The sequence below is a fragment of the Panthera pardus genome, unplaced genomic scaffold (assembly GCF_024362965.1).
Source record: "Panthera pardus isolate Hobbes unplaced genomic scaffold, ASM2436296v1 HiC_scaffold_15, whole genome shotgun sequence".
NCBI classification, from domain to species: domain Eukaryota; kingdom Metazoa; phylum Chordata; class Mammalia; order Carnivora; family Felidae; genus Panthera; species Panthera pardus.
The window spans coordinates 440,545-462,829 of NW_026526710.1; the positions used below are offsets into that span (position 1 = coordinate 440,545).

General features: G+C 61.0%; 1 protein-coding gene across 1 annotated transcript in view; it reads left to right on the forward strand.

The window, feature by feature from the left end:
• Window positions 1–22,285, forward strand: part of NCOR2 (nuclear receptor corepressor 2) — a 212,555-nt gene that overhangs the window by 66,710 nt on the left and 123,560 nt on the right. The window contains 4 exon segments of the mRNA XM_053901929.1: window positions 6,544–6,671; window positions 8,261–8,438; window positions 14,924–15,103; window positions 19,005–19,118. Of these exon segments, the coding sequence (XP_053757904.1) occupies window positions 6,544–6,671; window positions 8,261–8,438; window positions 14,924–15,103; window positions 19,005–19,118 (600 nt within the window).

The following is a 22,285-nucleotide window of genomic DNA, read 5'->3' on the forward strand; positions in this document are numbered from 1 at the left end:
GAGCGTGTGAACCCACTGGCCCCGCGGGGAGGGTGTCCCAGACGCGGCGGCCTCTTGAGGATTTTGGCCACCAGGATGCTTTTCAGAGCCAGCCGGGCTGAACGGGCACATATTGAGCCCTGTGACGAGAGCGTGCCTGTGGGTGGTCTGCAGACCCTCCGTCTGGCCCAGTGAAAGAGCGTCTGGCATCGGTACCCCACCTTGCACTCGAGGGGACTGAGGCCAGGAGACCAAACCGCAGGCCTCAGGTGAGATCGCTGCTGGGAGGCAGTCCGCTTCGGCCTCGGGCTTCTGAGCCCCGGTCACAGACGCCACTGCCTGCTGGGCACCTGCCGTGTGCCCAGGGCCAGGGGAGTGTGCTCCTGGGGGCACACGTTGTTACATAGCGTCACTGTCTGTGTCGGGGTCCCCAGCAACAGCAACAGCGACCGCAAACCCTCGATTACCGAGCCCTTGCCACAGAGCAAACGTTCTGGTTGGAACCTTCTACGCGGACAGTTCACTCGCTGCTCTGAATCACCCCGAAGAGGGTCTCGAGCGCTGTTTGTGGATCGGGAATGTTTCGTAGGCGAGGAGAAAGGTCCACGTTCTTAACCGTTCGGAGCCTCGGATTTTTTATCTATAAAATGGTGTCACGGCAGCACCCGTCACCTGCGTTCTCGTGGGGATTAAGCATAACGATCTGCATGAAGTCCTTGTGGCAGCGCCTGGCACCCGCTCTGGCGGACGTGTCCGTTCGCTGTCGTTATTCCTTGTTACCTCACTGTTACCGCAGCTGCCTGCAGGGGCTGCCTCTCCTGGGGGCCACTGGCCGATGCCTCTGGCTTCTCTCTTGTTGCTGGGCCCCTCCTGCTGGGTTCCCACCCCTCTCCCACCCCTTCCCTGTGGGCACAGCTTTGGAAAGTCGTCCTGTCCCTAGAGCCTCCCCCCTCCACCCCCCGCTGCCCCACTCTCCCGCCTTCCTTCTTGCCCTTTGCCCCAGCTGGGCCCTCTCCCGGTCATTTGGGGTCACTGGCTGACCCATAATGTCTCCTGTTCTGCCCCCACTGGGCTGTCAGTGACGCAGGATGTGGCTGGACAGGCCCCAGCAGTCACCGCCCACTCCAGGCAGGAGGCTGAGGCCAGGGGTGAGCAGGGCCCTGGGGCAGCTGTGGGGTGGGGCATTCCTGTCCTGTGTGGTGGCAGCAGTGGGGCCCCGGTCCCTGCTTTGTGTGGGGCGGCCCAACCCTGCTTGTCACCTAAAAGGCAGGAGCAAGAATTCCGGGCACCCCGGGTTGGGGGTGGGTCTTGCTGTCGTGGGCATGTGTCCTGGCTGGACCACTTTCCCTTGGCTGGCGGGGGGTCAGCATTGGGTCTGTAGTCTGGAGGCCCTCCCTCCCCACTGCAGCCCGTGCCCTCTAACATGTTCCCATTGGCCGATTTTACAGGTGGGGTGAGGTGCCCCCCTTTTCTGAGTCTAGAAGACAGAGGGTGGAAGAAAGGGGAAATCGAGGCACAGGGAGAAAAATGCCCCATCCAGGAGCCGGGTGGGAGCCCAGGGTCCTGGCTCCTTGCATAGTAGCTAAGGCAGGAAGCTGGGAGGAAGGGGAGGGGCCTGGACCCGGTGACCTGTGACCTTCCTGAGACTCAGTCTTCCCTCTCTCTCTCTCTCTCTCTTTCTCTGACACACACACACACACACACACACACACACACACACACACACACACACAACAGGCTTATCTTCAGGAGTAGCGCCTCTTGGTTCCAGAGGCTTCTTTCCATGTGCCCTGGGCCCAGGGCTGCTTGGATGGCGAGTCCGCCCTGGAGCCCAGAAGAACCTCCACATCCGGCCTTGAATCTCCGTTCCTTCCCACCTGCTGAGTGAGACTGGGCTGCCCACTTGGCCCTGTGGGGGGGCAGCCTCGGTTTTCCTCTCTGAAGTACGGAGTTGTGGGTCTGAGCCTCCGTGGAAGGTGCCCGGGCGGGTTTGCGGTAGTCCTGTCTTTCCTCCTGGCGGGGTGACGGGAGCCCCTGTCCTTTGGGGTGGCAGGACCCTGGACTCAGGGGCCGTGGGAGCCGTCCCGGCTGCTGGCCCGCCACCTCCAGGCTGCCTGCTGTGAGGTTCACGGTGTAGGTGGAAGGCGTGATTCCCGGTGTGCTCTCGGGCAGAGGCCTGGCCGTTCCCCTGCCCGCTTCTGGCACCCTCTCGGCCTTTCCGGACACCGTGCGCGTTGCCTGGGGAATCCCACGGGACCCCTCTGTGCCCTGCCCTCTCCGCCTCTGTGGTCTTGGCTTCCCTCCCTCACGGAATCAGGACCCCACGTCTTTCCCTGTGCGTCTCCCGGGATTGGGGGTCCCGACGTACCTTCCCTGCCTCGCCTTTCGTCAGGCTTCCTAGGGACTTCTCCGAGTCCCCCGGGACCTTCTGGACTTGCCTGAGCTCTTGTAGTTCTTGTGCTGAACGAATGTATTCGAGTCAAAAGGTGCAAAGGTCTGACTTCTAGCGCTACCGCTCTCTGCTGTGTGGACCCTGGCAAGTTACTCAACCTCTCTGTGCCTCCGTGTAGAGGGGTAGCTGAGAACGCAGGTTCTGGAGCCAGACCGATTGCGTTTCTGCGCTGCCTTAGTGATACCTTGGCTGTGGAATTCCGGACGAGGGGCCTTACCGCCCTGTGCCTCGGTTTCCCCGTCATTTGATCGCGGCAACCGCGGGGTTCCGAGGCTCAGATTAGTGGACGAGGGCAGAGGCCCTCGCGTGATGCCTGTGCAACGTTAGCTCCCACGGATATCAAGGGACGCCGCTGATGACTTCGGTGACGCCGTTCTTGTGACGACCACGTAGCGTGAGTGTCCTCTTCCGCGTCGCCTGTGGGCTTTTCCTCTAGAGGAGAGCTCGGCAGACCTCCGTAAACGTGTCGGGCCTCTCGCGCCGTTCGGCCTGTGTCACGGCTGCTCGGCCCTGCTGCCCTCACAGCTCCGGAGCTGCAACCGAGAGGCGGAGGAACGGCCGACGGCCGCGCCCGGCTTGGGCCTTGGGCCCCGTTTCGGACTCCTGCCCCGGATCGGTGCTTCCCGAGAGCTCTGTGGGGAGGACCGGTCCGTTTCAGCTGCGCTTTGCCCCAGAGCCAGACTGCACGGAACCCCTGCCCGTCCGGTGCGGGCGCTGGCCGTGGCGAGGCCGGCAGTGCGCAGGCCGGCTGGCGCACGAAGACGCGTGTCTTCCGTACCCACTCGTCGCGGGCGACGGGGTGGGCCCCGCGTGGAGCAGCGCTGCCTTGGGTGAAAGGTCAGGGACCCGGGGGCCCGCCTGGGCCAGAGGGGGCCGCGGGCGCATGTGGGCGCGCTGGTGGGTTGCTCGTGTCCTGAATGCTGCCCGGGGTTTCTCCGCCTCAGCTTTGTGGCCCTTCCTGCCCCTCCCCACCCCCCCCCCCCCAGTTCTGGGTGCTGGGGGACGGCTCCAGGGCGGTGTTCGGCTCCCCAGAAAGGCCTCTCGGGAGCCCCCGTGCTGGGAGCTTTGTTCATTCATTTAACACTCAGTAGGCGCCTCGTCTGCCAGTACTTTCGTAGGCCCTGGGAACGGAGCCGTGAGCAAACCAGAAGCATCCCTGCCTCAGGCAGCTGGTGTTCTCATGGGGCAGCAATGAGCAGGGAAGGAGGGGCGGGGGAAGGCAGAGGTCGTGGGGTTCCTAACTGAAGTCAGGCGCCTGGGCAGGAGGCCTCACGGGGAAGCTGACGTTGGGATCAAAACCTGAAAGGAACTGGAGGGCCGGGCATGGGGAAATGTAGTTAAGGAATGTTCCAGGCAGAGGAAGCAGCACGTGCAAAGGCCCTGAGGTGGGAGCCCCACCTCTCCGGGAGGGGCCCACGAGTCCTTTGCCTGCCATGTGCGGCTCCAGACGTTTCCTCAGCACCCCCTGGGTGAGAAACCCTATCCCAGGAGCCAGCGAGGAGCCCATCTTTTTGTAGCACAGCTGCAAAGAAAACCTTTCTCCCAGCCCCTCCCTCCAACATCTCCCAGGATCCAGACCCAGTTTGGATTTGACCCGAGGCCCAGATGCCTCAGCCCCTTTGTCCTTGTGGCTCCTGAGGATCTAGCCAGGGACGTGCCAGATGGGGTTAGCGCCTGTCCCCTTCCTGGGGAGTCTGAGGGGCATAGTTTATCGGCAAGTCCCGATTTCTAGTGTCAGAGGCACCACGGCTGAGGAGAGGCTGGCAGAGGCGGGGGGGGGGGAGGTGTCTCACCTGAGACCCCCCCCCCCCCCCAATTCTCTGAGCAAGCAGCTCTGTGAGCACGTGGCAAGGGCAGGGCAGGCCCCTGCCCCCCAAGTCTGGTTTGTTGCTGTCACCTTTTGGGGGTACGTTCAGAACCTGCAGTCTGCCCCTCCCCGTCCCTCAGCAGGAAGCCAGCCTGGCCTCAGTCCTGCATCTCAGAACCTCCCCTCCTTGCTGTGTCACCTGGGCGAGTCACTTACCTTCTCTGTGCCCGAGGTCTCATGTTTGTGTGGGACTGTGCATGAGACCCGCCTCATGGCGTCGCCGTGGGAATTCAATGAAAAACACGTTTAAAGCTTTTGTCGGCGGGCAGACACGGGCAGTTCGTGAACGTTGGGTGTTGTTACTGAGACGTGGCCGGGAGGCTTGGAGCCTGAGGGCCTGGTGCGCCCCACCTCGGGTCAGCTTCTCTTTTGGGACGTCCCCGATTCTGGGCTTCCTGTGGAGCTTCCAGACCCCCCTGGGGGGTCCCTGGCTCAGCCCTGGAGACCAGCTTTGGGGCCTAGGGTGGGGTTTAGTGAGGACACCGCAGGAATGGCCCCCGAGATGCTCCTCGGAGGGGCTTTGCTGACGAGCGTCTCCCGCTTGGCTCCTAAACTGGGAAACTGAGGCCAGAAAGTTCGTGAAGTGGCCTCTCCGCCCCTCCCCCCCCCCCCCCCGCCCCTGCCCAGGGTCCCCGTGTGCCCCGTGCCTCTTCCCACCTCCGTTGGCGGACATAGGTGCTGTCTCGCCGAGGCGTTGGCTTGTCTGTCTCCTGAGGCATCGGACTGTCTGTCTCTTGCCGCTTTGCTCATTTTGCTTTTGTGCGAGAGAGCCGGGCGGGGAAAACCTTCCCCCTGGCAGACGGCAGAGGCTGCCGATTCCTTCTCACACCTCTGCACGTGCGTGTGATCTGGGCCTGGCAGCCTTGCCAGCGTGATCCCAGAGGCCTCGCTTCCTCCCTCCCTCCCTCCCTCCCCCAGGGCCTTCCCCCTTCCTCCTCCTTCCCACCCGCCTCCATTTGCGAGCACCTGGGGCCTCGTGCTAGACATCACAGAGTGGGGGGACGGCGGGGGGGAGGGCTGAGCCCTTCTCTGCCTTCCGGAAGCCACCTGTCATCTTGAGGGAGGTCTTTGGAGAGTTACGGAGGGTTTGTGGTAGGAGGCACAGGGACCTCCTTCCATCCAGTCAGGCACCCGTTTCAAAGATGAGGAAACCGAGGCTCAGAGGGTTGGAGTGACGGACAGTTCCCCCAGCCCGAGGCCCTGCAGCCTTTCTTCCCCACATTGGGCCTCCTCAGCGTTTCCAGCCTCCGAAGTCGCTGGGGTCCCCATTCATTCCATTTACTCATCTTCTCCAGCCTTTGGCGTCCCAGCCTCTTACATGCTTGCTTTGGAGGGTCTGAAATGCACACACTCCCAGCTCACCTGCCTGATAGCATCCGATCGTCTTTGCAGGAATAACTGCTTAAAAAAAAAAAAAAGCCGGACAACAGGAGCATGAGAAGACCGACTAGACTTTTTTAACGGAAACTTGGGAGAATAAAGAGAGGTGCCCGGAAGAAGATAAATCACACACGGTGCCCCTCTGTCTCAGCCTTACCTGTGCCAGACATCGCTAATTGATTGCCGCACACAGTGTAACTGAGTGTTCTAGGCAGACAGAGCGAATCGATTTGGATTGGTACAGTGGGAAGCCGGCCCTGTTTTCTCTTTCGAAACGCTCGTTTCTCTGCTTTTTTAAAAACCCTTTTTAACGTGTCTCGAATCAGTGTAGTTGATAATCAGGATACTTGTAATCTGTTAGCGTTTGGTTTTTCCCCAGATGAGAAGGGGTGATGGATGGCACGTTACCGAAGAAGGAGGGTTTTGTCTGAAGCTCATTTCCCCTTCTGACTTTGGCCGGACACACGTGGCTGGGTTTTCTTTTCACAGACAAGACAGGGGAACCCCAAGGTGGCACCTTGTTTTGGAAGCTGGTCTTCGAGCCTCACAGACCTGTGCCCTATCCCCTCAGTGCCCCGCTAGACACGCGGGCTGTGCCCTTTCCAGCCGCCCGCTCCCAGGCGGGCTCGGTGGTCTCATCGGGGAGGAGGGCATAATCGCACGTGCTGCAGGTGCCAGTGTGGGGCTGGGCACAGGGTGCACGCTAGCCGGCGACTGGCCCCGGCCATGCCCTCTGGCCACCCCGGGCGTCCGGAGCCACGCGTGGACGCGGACGTGGCCCCGCGCAGGAGCGAGCGCCCGGCTGCGCCCGTGACCGTGGAGCGGGCCGTCTGGGCTCACCCGCTTCCTCGGCCTCTCGCTGCAGGACGTCGGGCTGCTCGAGTACCAGCACCACCCCCGTGACTACGCCTCGCACCTGTCGCCCGGTTCCATCCTCCAGCCCCAGAGGAGGAGGCCCTCCCTGCTGTCCGAATTTCAGCCTGGGAACGAGAGGTGAGGAGAGGCTTGCACGCCGCCTAGCTGGGAGCCGCGGGGTCGGTCCTCAGGCCGGGGGAGGAGGCAGGAGCGTGCAGGGCTGGTGTTAAGTTGGGGGGCTGCTGTGCTGTGTGCCTGCCCTCGTCCTGGTGCAGCTGTGCCTTGGGGCGCGGTTGCAGGGGAGCGGGAAAGGGCCACGTGGCCCTCCGACTTCGCAGCGTGGGCCTTCAGTGGTCTCTGGGTGGGGGGGGGGGGTAGTCCTAGGCAGGAGGGGTCGACCGCCAAGATGCGGAGGGGCGGGGCTGGGGTGCCGGTGAGAGGGACAAGTCCCGCCTGGGTGCACCCGGGCTGCCCCCTCCTCCCTCCTGTTGTCTTCCCCTTTTCTCCCAGTCCCTCTCGGTCCCTCAGCTACCAGCCGAGGCCCTCTGGTGTCTGCCTGTGGCTGGGCCCGCCTGTCCTTAAATCCGGGGGGACGGGGATGAGCCCGTGCAGCGGGACGGGGACCCCAGTGAGGGGAGGGCCGAGGTCAGAGCGGGGCCCCAAGATGCCGGAGATCATAACAGCACTGACCGCTAAGAGTCCTAACCTCAGATGTCATGTGCTGGCCCATTCTAGGCTGTGGGTGCACGACGGTAGGCGGCCCTGCCTCCAGGGCAGATGCCTCACAGACACCCACAAGATGACTCCAGAATGAGGCAGGTGACCCATTTATTAGCCACAGGGTGAGCAAGGTATTAGCTCTCTGGCTGGGGTGGCCAGAAAGGCCTCTCAGGGGAGGGACGTTTGTCCGATATGTAGCCGACCGTTCAGAGAGCTGGTAAAGGCCTTCCAGACAGAGGGAACAGCATGTGCAAAGGCCCGGAGGTGAGCATGTTCTTGGAGTGTTCTGGGCAGGCATCAACTTGAAACGCATTTTAGCAGAGGGGATATTTAGGCTGTCCGGTCGGGAGCAGTAGCCGGGGGCGGAGTCTGTGAGTCCTGGCCGTGCTGTGTGTGTTCAGGCAAGGCCATGTCCTCTCTGGCCCAGTTTTGACCTCTGCAGACTGGGGAGCAGGGTTGAGGAGAGCCGGTCGGGAGTGTTAGGCTGGACAGCTCCCGTCTCTGCCCCAGGCAGCTGGCTGAGCTGGGCAGGACGCAAGGCCAGGTTTCGCAGCCAGAGTGCTGTGGTTGGCTAGTGATGTCTGCCCCGGGTGGGGGATGTGCAAATAACAGCATGTGTGTTACTGCCTGTGTTGGACCCACAAGGCTTTTTGGATTCGACCGTGCCCGTGAATCACCCGGGGTTCTTGTTTACATGCACAGTCTGACTCTGTAGGTCTGGGGTGGGACTCAAGGCTGTGCGCTTGTAGCCGGCTCCAGGCGGGTGATGCTGCTGGCCGTGGGCCGCTCTCGGCAGCGCGGGGGTGGGGAATCACCAGTACGTTCTCTTCCTATTAACATAGCGAGTGCTGACTCGTGGGAGGACGAGTCTGGGATTGAAGCTTGCCTCGCCGCGTGCCCTTGGCCAGACGGGCACTTCTCCCTCAGGGTCGCGGAGGGCGGGGCCCACGGCAGGTGCTGGGCGGGAGGGCGGCAGCTGCGAGGCCCTGTGTCCTTGCCTCCCGCAGGTCCCAGGAGCTCCACCTGCGACCCGAGTCCCACTCCTACCTGCCCGAGCTGGGCAAGTCCGAGATGGAGTTCATTGAGAGCAAGCGCCCTCGCCTGGAGCTGCTGCCCGATCCCCTGCTGCGGCCCTCACCCCTGCTGGCCGCGGGCCAGCCTGGGGGCTCGGAGGACCCGTCCAAGGTAAGGCCCGGCCCTGGCTGGGAGCCCCTGAGGACCTGGGTGCAAGGCAAGGGGTGGGGGTGGTGGGCGTGCCAGGTGGGGCACAGCTCGGGCTGAGGGTGGGCAGCGAGAGGAGGGGCCGGGACCGAGGTTGGCTCACAGGCCGCTTCCTGGCCGGACGGGGGCCTGCTCCCACCTGAACGCGTCTGGCCTGCGGGGCCACCATGCCCCGCCCCCCCCCGGTGCCCCGGAGACCTCTTTCATTTTACTCCTCTTTAAAATGGAAAGTCGAGGGGCGCCTGGGTGGCTCAGTCGGTTGGGTGTCTGACTTCGGCTCAGGTCCTGATCTCGTGGTCCGTGAGTTCGAACCCCGCGTCGGGCTCTGTGCTCGCGGCTCGGAGCGTGGAGCCCGCTTCGGATTCTGTGTCTCCCTCTCTCTCTCTGCCCCTCCCCCGCTTGCACTCTGTCTCTCTCTCTCAAAAATAAAATAAAAACGTAAAAGAAATATTTTAAACGGAAAGTCGAGCGGAGCTGGTGGGGGCGAATGTGCACAGATTGAGTGCCTACGGTGTGCTGGTTTGGGAGGAGGTCCTGCTGTTTCAGTCAAGCTCAGGACAGTGGAGGCTGGAAGCTTCTTTGGTCTTCACGTCACACAGAGGACGCTGACAGAGGTGCTAATGGAGGGATCGCAGCCAGTGGCCCGGACTGTCTGTTAGGGTCACCTAACTGCCCCCGAAGCTGTTGTTCTACTGTCACTGCCTGGGATGCGGCAGGGACCGCGGCCAGGTGACATGCCCGTCCTTGGCCGGCTGAGGGATGGACGTCACTCCTGCACACGCTGAGTGTTTCTTCCCAACTAGCTCGTTAGCAGCCTCCCGCCTGGTGGGTGAGGCCAGCGTTTATCTTACTGCGGCCCCGGTGGGGGTGGGAGCAGGCGAGGGGGTGGACGTGGCCCACTCGGGCCTGTGGGTCCTCTTCCCTGCCTGATGCCGGATAGGATGGATCGGTGGGATTTCTGGCCGGTGCGGGGCCTTCGCTGGGGGGCTGGCGGGAGAGGAGGGCTCTCGGGGCGCTGACGACGGCAAGCCGGCGCTAAGCGGGTGAGCCGGGTCCTGTGCCAAGCGAGTGTCGTGCCGTTGAGTCATCTCGGCCCCACTCCCGTGATCTGCGACCTCCTTTTGAAAAGGAGCCCCGGGCCCCGGGCTGAGCGAGCGGGAGCCACTCGCCCACGTCGCGGAAGGCCAGGAAGCCTGGGTCTGCAGCCCATCCCTGCCCACCAGGCTGCCCTGGTCCTCAGGCTTCCCGTCTGGTCCCGCTAGCCGGCCATCGGCCTCCCTCCTCCCAGTGCCCGCCACGCCCCCCGCCGTGGGCACCTGAGTCTGTCTCCTCCGCTGGGGGAGGGATGTTGCCGTTAGAAAAGCTGTTTCTCGAAGAGAGCCTTGGACGTGTAGGGGAGAGGGGTATGTGTGGAGGGGCAGAGGGCCAGGTCAGTGGTCCGGCCAAGGGCCACGCCAGGGAGGTCTGATTTCCTCCCTAGGGACTGGGGCCCCCAGTGGGCTGTGGCCCGAGCTTCTGTCCGGTTCTGCCCAGAGAACAGGCTGCCAGTTGTCTCTGGCCAGCTGCCCGCCCAGCCTGGCTCTCCGGAATGGTGGCTTGGAACCTCCTGAGGGCCTCCGTGCCTCTCGGTAGCTGTGATCCCCTGCTCGTCCCTCTTCTTGAAGTTCCCTGGTGGGCTCCCTCTCCCTCTGTGAGCCTTAGTCTTTGTGTCTGTTTCTGTTTCTCTGTGTCTGTCTTCTCTTCCTGGACCCTGGGGGTCAGGGGAGTGATGGGCCCAGCACTGGGGCCACCTGCAGACTGTTCTTGCCCCAGGCTGCTGAGAGCATTTGGAAAGTTCGAGCAGATTTGGGCAAGAGAAGAAGCCAGGAGGGAACACAGCTCTGCAAGTGTTCAGATGTTTTTTGCGTCTGCCGTGTGGAATTTAGCCGGACGCATGAGACAGGAATTCAGTGCGATTTTTTTTTTTTTTTACAGCCCCGCCCCCCGCCAGCTGTGTTCCTTTTTCATATAAAAATGTTCTGTTTTCTAACGCTTCCCTGCCCTTGAGCCGCTGGAGTTTTGTGGTATTGGGCTTCCTTTGGAATTCACCAAACTTTGCTTTAGGGGACTTTAGAGCCATCACGCACAGAACCACTTCTGAAAGTCCCTTTTTGTGGTGGGGCTCTGTTGGCTCAAAGGGACAGAAAACCCATGTCAGACTCACTTCAGCATGGGTCTTGGCTCATACGACTGAAATCCCGGGTTGGTGGACTTCAGGCACGGCTTGATTCAGGTGACGTGAATGTCACCAGGTCCCCCTCTCTTGGTCTGCCTTTTTTCCTGTGGTCTTGGTGTGTTAACAAGAAGGCAGTTTGAGACTCCGGGCCTTCCTCTTCCCATGTTCAAGGCCAGCGAAAAGGGAGAGATTTCCCTCCCATCTCCACATTTCCTGCCCACAGCTGTTTCCCTCCTTGCCTGTGTGTGGGGTCCTTGCCTGTCTCGGAACCCATTGTTGCGATTGCCACAAGGGGGTAGACTCTGAGGGTCTGAGGCCAGCCCTGCCCCTTCCTGAAGTTGGGACGAGGGGGGCCTCCCCAGCCACAGGTCTTTTGCTGCCTGTGTCTTTAATTTTGCATAACGCGTTTTTCTCTTCTGTGTTGGCCCGAATTTTACACCAGGGGCATCTGATGGGAAAAATGGTGCCAGCTGCCTACCTGGCGACCGGCTGGGGTGTGGGTGTGTTGTGTTGCTCCTGTGGCTTTGGGCTGAAGTGAATCAGGCCAGCAGCCATCGGGAGAACCATCTGGAGGTCCACTAGCCAGGCTCCCTGGGTCCCACTCCTGGAAAACCTGGTCCTGGAGAAAGCGCCCTTTGCCCTCTGGGTGTGCCTTTTCTTTTTAAGTCGAGGTGAAATTTACATAACCTGCAATTAACCACATAAAGCGAACAATTCAGTGGCATTTAGTGCATTCTCAACGCTGGGCAACCACTCGCTTCCACTAGTCCCAGAACATTCTCATCACCCCGAAAGGAGATCCCACACCCATTAGCAGCCACTCCCCATTCCTCCCTCCCCAGCGCCTGGTGACCACCAGTCTGCGCTCTGTCTTTCTGGATTTGCCTGTTGACATTTCCTGTACGTGGAGTCATGTAATCCGTGGCCTTTGCTGTCTGGTGTCTTTCACTCAGCATCGTGTTCTTAAGGTTCAGCCACGTTGTGGCACGGCCCAGGGCTTTGTTCCTTTTTCTGGCTGAGTCACGTTCCCTTGTATGACGATCCACGTTTTATTTGTCTGTTCAGCCATTGATGGACCTACTGCATTTTTGCTGATCATAAAAGCTAAGCCTGAGCTTCGAGCGATAAGAAGCCGTTGAAGAAGACCCGCTTTTATTCATCGAGAATTTAAGGAGAAGTTTTCCAGCAACTTGTCAGCAGTTCCTAGCCATTGACACTCGCTTCGTCTGACCCTTGCACTGACCTTGCCAGCTTTAGGGATGGAGGCCTTCTTTTTGCTAATGTTGCTTTTGAGATCTATTCTTGGGCTGGGATTCTGTTGATCTTCCTTTCTTGGTCCTGGCGGAGGATCCGAGAGGGGAGGGGAGGGAAATGTTTCTTACAGCGGATAATGCTGCTCGGTGCCGGGAACCGCCTCCCCTGCCACCTTGTATCTCAAGAACCCTGGGAAATGACGGAGTCTGCGGGCAGAGACCAGCCGAGTGCCCTGGCTGCCTAGAGGAAGGGGCAGAACTCAGTTAGGGGCTGGGGGAGGTGGCATGAGAAGGCAAAGCGGATTTCAGCTGGCCCAGGAGGTGGAGTTGGGCCCTGTGGGCAGAGAGGATGGCCTGTGCAAAGGCCCTCAGGTGCCAGAGGACGTGAGCTGATTCAGGTTTGGTATGTGTGGGGCCAGGTGCCCGTGGCACCCGTGTCCACCAGCATGGGCCTCCTGTTGGGGAGTAGTTAGGTCCCCAAGCCCAGCGAGTGTGTTTCTAGGGAATTTTTCATCACACAGTTTTGCCACAAATTTCAGGGGTCCTGGACTCTAGAAGAGATCTTGCTCGTGCTTGCCTAGCCATGCCGTTCTTTGAGGTAAATAAATGCGTGCTCTGGACCCTGCTTCTGCTGTGGAACACCCTGCAGCCTGGTCTCGTGGTCCGCCCACCTCCAGAGGGTATGATTGAGGCCCGACCTCGGCCTCTGGTGCCCTCTGAGCCAGGGTTCCATTGCATTGTGGCTGGTGACCTCAGGCATGTCGCTGAACCCTACTGGGTCTCAGTTTCTTCATCTGGGAAATGGGGAAAACGCTATTTATTCCTACTTCTTAGGGTATTTGTGACAATGACCTGAGTTAAGACTTGTGAATTGCGAAGAGCAGAGGTTGGCAAACTTAGTAAGTTTCAAACTTAGTGCTCAGCCCGCTCTTGTAAATAAAGTTTTATTGGCACACAGCCATGTTCATTCGTTTGTATCTTGTCGGTGGCTGCTTTCCCAATACAGTGATGGGTGAGTAATTGGGCAGAGTCCAAGATGCAAACCTGAAATATTTTCTACCTAGCCTTTTACAGAAAAGCATGCTGGCCCCTGGCTTAGAGCAGCACCAGGCAGGTGCCTCCAGGTTCTCAGTTTCCTCATCTGTGCAATGGGGACAAAGTTGCAGGTCCCTGGAGGGCTGCTGTGGGAGTCTGGTGGGTAAGTTGTGCTGAGAACTGGGATGGGCCGAGTCAGGAGCGGTGCCTGGTTTGCTTTCTGGGGTTTCCCTGTGGAGGTGGCCTGAGCAGCGTGGGGGCCAGGTGGTTGAGGGACTTGGGGCCTTTTCTGCATTTCCCGTGAAGGTTCTGAGCGTGGAAGGCCTGGGAGTCCTGATGCCAGCTGTCCCCATGTCTCAGTTGGGAACAACGGGGGCAGAAGGCAAACCCAGTGACATCCTGAGAACCGTGGGCCGTGGACCTTGCCCAAGGGGGTCTGTAGGGGGGAGAGGCGTGGATGTAGGATAGAGCGGCCTCTGCTAGTCCCGAGATGGGGAGCACTTGGCAGTCCCTGGGGCTGCAGTTGTCCTGGGGAATAATGTGTCCTCTGTCCTCCGGTGCAGCTGCCTGGGGGCGGGGAGGCAGCCGCCTGGAGCTCCTCCCGGGGCCTCCTCTGCCAGCAGCTGCCGGCTTGGCCTTGCGGCTGGCTCCGGGCGCGGGCTGGGTTCCGCCTGTGCTGACGGGCCCGGAGCCCAGGTTGTGGGGCAGGACGGGTCTCAGCCACTGCACAGGAGGCACTTGTGTGCCAGGGCCTGAGCTGAGCCCTTTGTGCTTCTTTGCTGGTCCCAGTCTCACAACAGCCTGGGAGGTGGGAATTGTCCCATTGTACAGATGAGGAAAGTGAGGCCAGAAGCAGACTTGATCCGTCTGTGGTCACAAGGCTGGGAGGGGGCCGAGTGGACTGGGATTTGAACCTGGGGCCATGCAGGTGAGTGCTCGAGTCAGGACTGCGTTTTGTTTTGTTTTGTTTTTAAACCTCCCCCCGCGCCCCCATATGCTCCCAGCACACTGGGTGCTCAGTAAACTTCAGCTGGTGGAACGAAGCGTCAAACAAATAGCCCAATGAAGGATCCCCTCGTTTGTTTAACCCAATTTTAAAAACAGCTTTAGGGGCACCTGGGTGGCTCAGTCGGTTAAGCAGCCGACCTCTGCTCAGGTCGTGATTTCGCGCGGTCTGTGAGTTCGAGCCTCACGTCGGGCTCTGTGCTGACCGCTCAGAGCCTGGAGCCTGTTTCAGATTCTGTGTCTCCCTCTCTCTGACCCACCCCCGTTCATGCTCTGTCTCCCTCTGTCTCAAAAATAAATAAACGTTAAAGAAATTTTTTTTTTAAAAACAGCTTTAGTACACAAAGAGTAACCCTCAAAGAAGGAAAAGCAGAAAAATACTAGTCAGTGAAAGCAAGACAGTGTCCCCGACTGCGGACAGCGACTCTGATCTCTCTGCCTCTTGTCCTGTGGTTTCCGTGGGGGGGGGGGGGCAGGTAGGGGGTACAAAAGCAGTCTTGCCCTCTATGTAACTTTCTGTGAAGTTGCCGGTTCAGACAGAGTATTGTGAATAACCGTCCACGGAGGGTCCGCTGAAGCCCCGCCTTCAGGGATCCGACGTGCGGGTCTTGACGTGCGGGTCTCGGTGCTCACCCTTGGGGAGTCTGGTTCGGTGGGAGGACACCGGCAGGCAGGTGGGGCAAGAGAGGGGGCGTCTTGTGGGAAGAGGGGGTGGTGAAAACTGGCCTACAGGAGGACAAGGGATCTGACCTTTGCGGAGCGGGCGGGGGGCTGGGCAGGGTGCACCGGTGGCAGTGGTCAGCAACCCTGTGTCTGGGACGTGGGGACCGTCGCGACGGGTGTCCGCTGTGGCTGGGAACCTGGGGAGCGAGGCGGGGGGGGGGGGCGCCGGCCGGGGTGCCCTTTGTGCTGACCCCGCGCTCCTGTCCTCTCTGCCGCAGGACCGCAGCCTGGCGGGCAAGCTGGAGCCCGTGTCTCCCCCCAGCCCGCCGCACGCCGACCCTGAGTTGGAGCTTGTACCTCCGCGGCTCTCCAAGGAGGAGCTGATCCAGAACATGGACCGGGTGGACCGCGAGATCACCATGGTGGAGCAGCAGATCTCCAAGCTGAAGAAGAAGCAGGTGCGGGTGCCTGGGGAGGGTGGCCCCCCGGGAGCTCCGGGCACAGGCGTGGGAGCGTGTGCTGAGCCCGCCCCGCTGCCGGCTCGTGTCCTTGCCCCTACGTTCCCCGGGTGAGAGTGCCGCTTTGAGGGGCGCGCCGCTGTCCACGGAACTTTCTGCGATGGCGGAAATGTCCCGTCTGCAAAGGTAGCCGCTGGTCACGTGTGACGCGTGTTGGTGCGGTCAAGGAGCTGAACTTTTAGCTTCGTGTAGTTTGAAGGAAACAAGCCTCGGGCTTTGTACCGGCCAGCACGGGGGTGGGGGCGAGGTCAGGATTCACAGCCAGGCCCTCGGAGGCCTGATCTCCTTCCTGCTGCTTCCCAGTGATGCGCGCTGCCCGGGCAGGCAGTTAAGCGCTCTGAGCTTCTCTTTCCTCATTCGCAACCTGCCTCTCGCCGGGGCTCTGGAATCGGGACGGGCGGGGCCTCCCAGCCCTGCCTCGGAACAGTCGCGTCCCCCAGCCTCGGTTTCCTGTCTGTGAAATGGGCCCAGGCGTGCCAGCACGTGGCGGGGTTGTGAGGAGGGGACGGGCTCGTGCCGTGAAAACCGATCCTCGCGGGAACTCCGGAGACCAAAGAAAAGTTAGCACAGAGATCTGGGATGTTAACTGTAGAGTTTAATTTTAACAGTAATCGATATACGCTTAGTTGACGATCTGCCTTTTCCCCGCTCCTCCCGTGCTTCCCTTTGGTATCTTCCGGTCTCTGCTCAGACGCCCCCTCCGCGGAGGCCTTTGTAGGAGCTCACATCCCCAGCCACCCTCTCTCCCGGGGCCAGCAAATCCAAAGTCTGGCTTGATGCCTGTTTTCGTCAATAAAGTTTTACTGGCACAAAGTCACATGTTGTCAGTGGCTGCTTTCGAGATAGGATGTCAGAGCTGAGTGGTCAGGACAGACACCGGGTGGCTGGGGGATGAAGCCTCTACTCCCGGGGCCTTCCCCGGAGAAGTTTGCCACCCCTGTTGTGCCCCGGCGCCCTTCTTGATGACCTCTCCTGCTTTGTTACACCGTGGGCTCCCCGCCACGGCGGTGTGAGCAGGGTCCTCGTCTCCCCGCTCCCTGCTGTGCTCCTGGCAGTGCTGGTGCATCGTAGGTGCTCGTTAGAAACTGCTGATTGGGCCGCTGTGACACCGGCTTGACCCCGAGAAGCATCTGGGTTTCTCCTGGGAGAAGCAGGGTCCCACTTCATGGCCTCTAGGTAAGGAAGTCTGGGCTCCAGGTAGGGTCAAGGGCCGCCCCGGCAGCCACAGGCCCTGAGTCAGGCCAGTTCGGGGCCGCGTAAGCAGGGTTGGATGGCTGTACGGGCTGTTGACGGATTCCCAAGGGCATCAGGACGGGTGCTTACACGGAAGAGCGGGGACTTGGGGACGTCCTGAGGCTGGGCTGCTCATTAAGGGCGAGCAAGGTGTGCCTGACCCGCGGGACAGTACGTGGGTCTGCAAGATGCTGGCTCAGGCGTCCCGAGGGGGGGCCGGGCGCTGGTCGGGGTCAGGCCGCATTTGCACGGGTGGGGGGAGAGTACGGGCCCCTTTGGTCCCTCCGGGCCTGGCTTTGGGACGGGGCTATAGCTGGGGGTCGTGTGCACGCGTCTGTGACTGTGGCTGGAAGCCAGGCAGCCCAGCGCAGCCCTTGACGGTTTTTTTTTTTTTAACTGAAATCCACAGAACGTTTTAAAGCGAACGATTCACTGTCGTTTAGCACCTGCACGGTGTTGGGCCACCACCCCTTCTGTCTGGTTTCGGGGCATTTCCATCTCCTGTCAAGGAGGCCCCGTGCCCGTTAGCTGTCATTCCGTATTCCCTGCTCTCCCACCGGCCTCTGATCTGCGTTTCTGTCTTTACGGGTTTACCCGTTCTCGGTGTTTCGTGTTAGCGGAATCCTATAACGCATCGCAGGTGTCTGCGCTGCCTTCCTTTCTTCCCCTTTTTCTTCGTTTTTCAAGTGACTTCCAAGTCCCACACGCGGCTTGAAGTCGTGACTCCGAGATGGTGTCACACGCTCCAGCGACCGAGCCCGCCCAGCGCCCCTTCGTTCCTTTTCAAGGCCAAGTCGCATCCACTGTGTGGATGGACCGCGTTCTGTGCATCCAGTCACGTGGCGATGGACGTGGGGCTGCTCGTGCCTCTTGGCCGCGGCCGACAGAGCTGCCGTGACCGCTCGTGTTCGCGTTTCTGTGTGAGCTGCTCTGCGCGTTCTCTCGGCTCCGTGCGCAGGGGCGCAATTGCTGGGGCGCCTGGTAACCCCGCGTGTAACATTTTGAGCACCTGCCCCCTTTTACCTTCTGGCCCCCGGTGCACGGAGGTCCCCGTCTTTTTTGTCCTCCCAACACTTGTTTTTCTCCGCGTTTCTGTTGGCGTTTACGCCATCCCGATGGGCAGAAGGGGTCTCTCTGTGGTTTGGTTTGCCTTCGGTAGCCGGTGTTTATCAGGCTGTGTAGACAAAGCCCTCTTTATGCACATGCTCTTTGATCCTCGAGCAGCCTTACGGGGTGGGCGCCGCTCCCCCCCCCCCGCCCTCTCTGAGGAAGACACTGAGGGTCAGAGAGGTGTGGTGACTTGCCCAAGGCCACAGAGCTGCTGTTGGAGCGAGGTTTGAACCCCGGCCCCGGTGGAGCTCTGCATCGCCAGGGTCTCTGTGCGTCTCAGGCGGTTTCTCATCGGTGCCTCAGGGAGGACCAGCTTCGCGAAAGGGAGACAGTCTGCTTTCTGCCTGCCCTTTCTGGCAGCGTGCTTCTTCCATTTCTTTGCTTCGTTGTTTTTTGTTTTGGTTTGGTTTTTTGCACTTTTTGCAGGGGGATTTCTCTGTTCTGTCAGATGCTGACTGCCCTTCTGGAAGCTACTGCCAGGGGTCACTGTGGGGCTAAGGCAGCGTGGCCCTACCAGCCAGGCCTTGGTGCCGGCAGGAGCCAGGACTGGATTTTCCGGCTCTTTCCGCGTGCTCTTCTCTTGGCTGCCTTTTTGACTTCACGGCGGTTTGCTCCGTGGTCGTGGGCAGGCCGTGCGTCATGAGCGGAGAGCGTGTCTGTTCTCACTCGGGATGTTCTCAGATGGCACACACCTGGGCATCGGTCTTCTGTGTGACCCTGGGCCGGTGTCTTAGGCTCTCTGGTCTTTACTTTTCCTTTTCGGTACAAAGTAGACAGCGGCACGAAGGGACGTCCTTTACGGCGTTTGGAGGAGGACGGTCTGGTACAGAGGCCGCGAGGCAGACGAGGGTCAGAAGCTGCCTGTTAGGTGCTGGGTGCGTTGCTGGAGGCGTTGAACCCTCGTACCAGCCCTCTAGGGTGGAGGTTTCATTTTCCCCGCTGAACAGAGAAGTTCAGGAGTTACCGACTCGGCAAGTGTAGAAATAGGGCTCCAGGCTGCACACTTTGGCTCTGGAGTCCGCACGGCCTCTCCTGATGCCAATGGTACTTGTAGGGCGGATAATGGAGGGTAGCCGCCGGCTTTTCGTGGCCCCCCCCCCCCCCCCATCCATGCTCGCCCATGCGGTAACTTGTCAGGGAGGCCTGGCGCTGAGCCCCGTTTTACAGATAAGGAGACCGCAGCGCATCAAGGTCCAGGAGCTGCTCGCTTTTGCTCACCTGGCTCGTAAGTCGACAGAGTGGGATTCGAACCCAGGACGGCCGGCCGCACGGCCCAGAGCCTGGGGTGGGCCCTTCCCTGCTGAGGTGGGGGCCTCTGCAGGGCCCGGAGTCCCCTGGTGGGTGACTCAGAGGAAGTGGTTAGCAGCCTGACTTCCTGTGCGAGTCCGCGGGGCCTGCCGCCTGCCGGGGCCGCGGGGCCGCCCTCCGCCATGGGGGTGCTGCAGTGCGCCTTCCGCCTGCCAGGCCGCTCACCGCTGCGCTCTCCCCTTTGCCACAGCAACAGCTGGAGGAGGAGGCTGCCAAGCCCCCGGAGCCCGAGAAGCCCGTGTCGCCGCCGCCCATCGAGTCGAAGCATCGCAGCCTGGTGCAGATCATCTACGACGAGAACCGGGTACGCCCTGCCCCGGCCCGAGGCGCCCCGACTCCCTGCTCTCCTGCCTGCCCTGGGCCGGCCTCCGGGTGGGGTGCGGGTGTCGCCGCGAGGGGCCTGGCTCTCTCCCCGGGCCTCAGCGTTCCCGTCTGAGAAACGGGGACCTCTGCCGTCTCCCACGCGCACACACGGGCCTGAGCGGGAGCGGACGGGGCGGCCCGGCGTGGACCGCGGCTGGCCTGTGGGATGCGGTGTGGAAGTGTAGACGCCAGGTTGGGGGAGGGCCTCAGGGGCCAGTTGATTGGAAGGCTGAGGTGGGAAGGATTGGGCAAGCGGCTTGGCATTCGTGCCGGAGAAATTCCTGTCGCGGGGAAGACGATACTGATGTTATTGTTACGGACGATAACGGCAAACGTTAAGCGAACGGCTCCTTACGTGCAGCGGGCCAGGTTCTTTACGTAGCAGTCCTGGGAGGGTGGGTACAGCGACCGTTTCCATTTAACACAGGGAGAAACTGAGGCCCAGAGACACTAGGTGACTTGTCCAGAGCCACACAGCTAGAAAGTGGTGGACCTGGGACTTGAACCTGGGGGCCATCAGGTCCTAGATCGTGAGCGCTGGCCTCTGCGGACGTTGAGGCCTGGAAGGGGCCTTTGGCATCGTTGAACACAGGGTCTGTAGCAGGCTGAGGGGGCTCCTGGGGATGTGGAGGGGCGGTGCTTGGTGATGGGAGGGGGCCCAGTCTTGGGGGAGTGGCTTAGGGCACCAGAGCAGTGTCTGCGGGGCCCGAGGTGCCCTGAAGTGGAACCCGGTGTCTGGTGAGGTGCTGAGCTCATTGTCATCCCAATCAAGCCAGCGAGAACTCAGCTTCCACGATTTAGAGTCGACTCTTTGCACGTGTAGTCGGGGCCTGTGGATGTGAGTTGCCTCCCTTATTTTGCAGATGAGGAAACTGAGGCCCAGAGAGGGACCCGTTCCTTGTCTTGAGGTTACACAGTGTAGTGTGACAGATGGGGTACCTCGTCTCCCTGCCTCGTCTCCTCTGGGCCCCCACTCCCGCCCAGGGGTCCTGGCCATCTTTCCCAGCCGTCTGTGCGATAGGCTCTGCCCGGGTGCTGGGCCAGTGTTCACAGTGCGGGTGGGGGCCGGGAGGGTACCGGGGCCAGGGGGCTGCTCTGGAGCCTGGGAGCCTGTGCTTGGTGCCCGTGGCCGTAGCTCCAGGGCAGGAACCCCTGGATCAGTTGGATTGGCTATGCTTCCGCCTGTTGAGGCAGCAACAGATACGGGCCGAGACTGAGCCTGCTGGGGGCCCAGAGCTGCGTGCTGGGCCTTGCCGGGCTGGTCGCCCTCCCGTACCCTGGCCCCGTCACAAGACGATGGGGGCGCTGAGGGGTCATGTATGCTTTAGCTGGGTGCCCGTGGGTTCACGTCGCATCTTTATCACGCCTTGGCCGGGTGACCTTGGGCAAGTTACTTAAACCTCCCTGTGGCTCACTGCAAAGCGATGATGGTTCTGGCACCTTCCTTGCACGGCGGCGTGGGAATCGAATGAGCTCCTCATGTAGCGCCCTTAGAGCAACGCCTGGCGGTGAGCGACTGCTGTTTGGTGTTTGTTGTGGCCATGCTTCTTTTCTGGTGATTGTTTATGTTTTGCAGGATTTCACTTAATTCCCACAAGATCTGTACCAAACAGGCACTCTCTCCATTTTACTCATTAAGAAATCGGGGCCCAGAGAGGGAAGGTGAACTTCTTGAGGTTGCACAGCAAGTGAGCGTTGTGGCTGGGAATCAGAGTCAGGACTGAGCCGACTCCAAGAGCCTGTGGTGGGGAGGACTGGGGCAGGGCTCCCGCGTGTCGCCCCAGGCGGCTCCCCTGCCTACCGCCAACCCCCCCACCCCCACCCCCCCGCCCTCCGATCCTCGGGTGACAGGGCAGGCGTGCTTCTCTCCAGCAGCTGTGGAGGCAAGTTGGTGGCTCTGCTCAGGATGTCACCACACTGCCCTTGGTCCTTGCCAGGGGCTGGCACTCCAGCAGGCTGCAGCCCTGAGCCCTCCGGGACCGGGCGAACGCAGAGGCACAGGCCTTTGGTGCCCCCGTGGGAAGCCTGGCCCGCCTTTCCCTGGGGTTTGTCCTTCAGGTCGCACCAGGTTCTCCCCAAAGAGCTGTGGCTGCAGATCCCATGGGTCTTTGGCTCCTCGGCCCAGCACTTCCCTCCCCCAAGAGCAATTCACACACCCCCTCCCGGTTCTTAGCCAGGATGGTCTCCCTGCCAGAATTGCCGCCTCCTTCTGTCCAGGGTCCAGGTTTTCTGCAGCTTCTGTGTGAGTGGGCAGGCGGGGGGGGGGGGGGGGGCAGGGGGGGAGAGGAGGGGGGGCTTGGATCCCAGGCCGGCCGCCACCCGGATGAGCTGGGCCATTTGTTTTAGTCTCGGGTCTTTGGCTGCTCTGGGTCCCGGCCGCGTTCTTGAAGTCACAGGGTTGGATGTGACCGAGATCGTGGCTGGGGGGGCTTTGTAAACTGCAAAGTGCCGTACCAGGAAGGGTCCGGTGAGTCAAGACTCTTGGATGCAAGAGACAAAAACTCAGCTCAAATTGGTTGAGGCTGGACGGGGTCTATTGAGTCTTGTAATGAAATTACCATGAAATTGGTTATTTCAGGTATGGGTGGATCCAGGCCCTCGAATAAGATGTCGGGGAGCTCTGTGTCCCCATCCCCGCTTTCCCCGCGTGCCGGAAAGCCTGCTGCAGCTCGAGGTGCCCCCACCTCCCAGGGCACTTAGGAAACAGTCCCAGGGCTGGTGCTCACTGGCTGGCTGGAGTCACATGCTCGTTTCTCAGCCAATACCCAGCGTGGGGTGGGGGGGGGGGGGGTCCGACTATACTGAGTGGTCAGGGCTGGGACTCAGCCCTGCCCTTGGAGACTGACCGCTGCCCCACTCCCAGGGCTAGATGCAGGGAGGGGGATTCTCCCAAGAAGAGCTTGGGACTTGCAGGCACTTGCAGCCTGTGCCCCCCACCCCGGGCTGGTGATTACCACGATGGGGCCCCAGGGTGCTGGCATTGCCCCGTCTGCTCCCACACCCCAGGCTGGGGGCTTCCTGCCCACATTCGTGATTTCATTCCGATGTCCTCGTGGTGTAGCTGTGGCTGGGTTAGGTTACATGACGCTCCATGATTTCCCCGAGGCC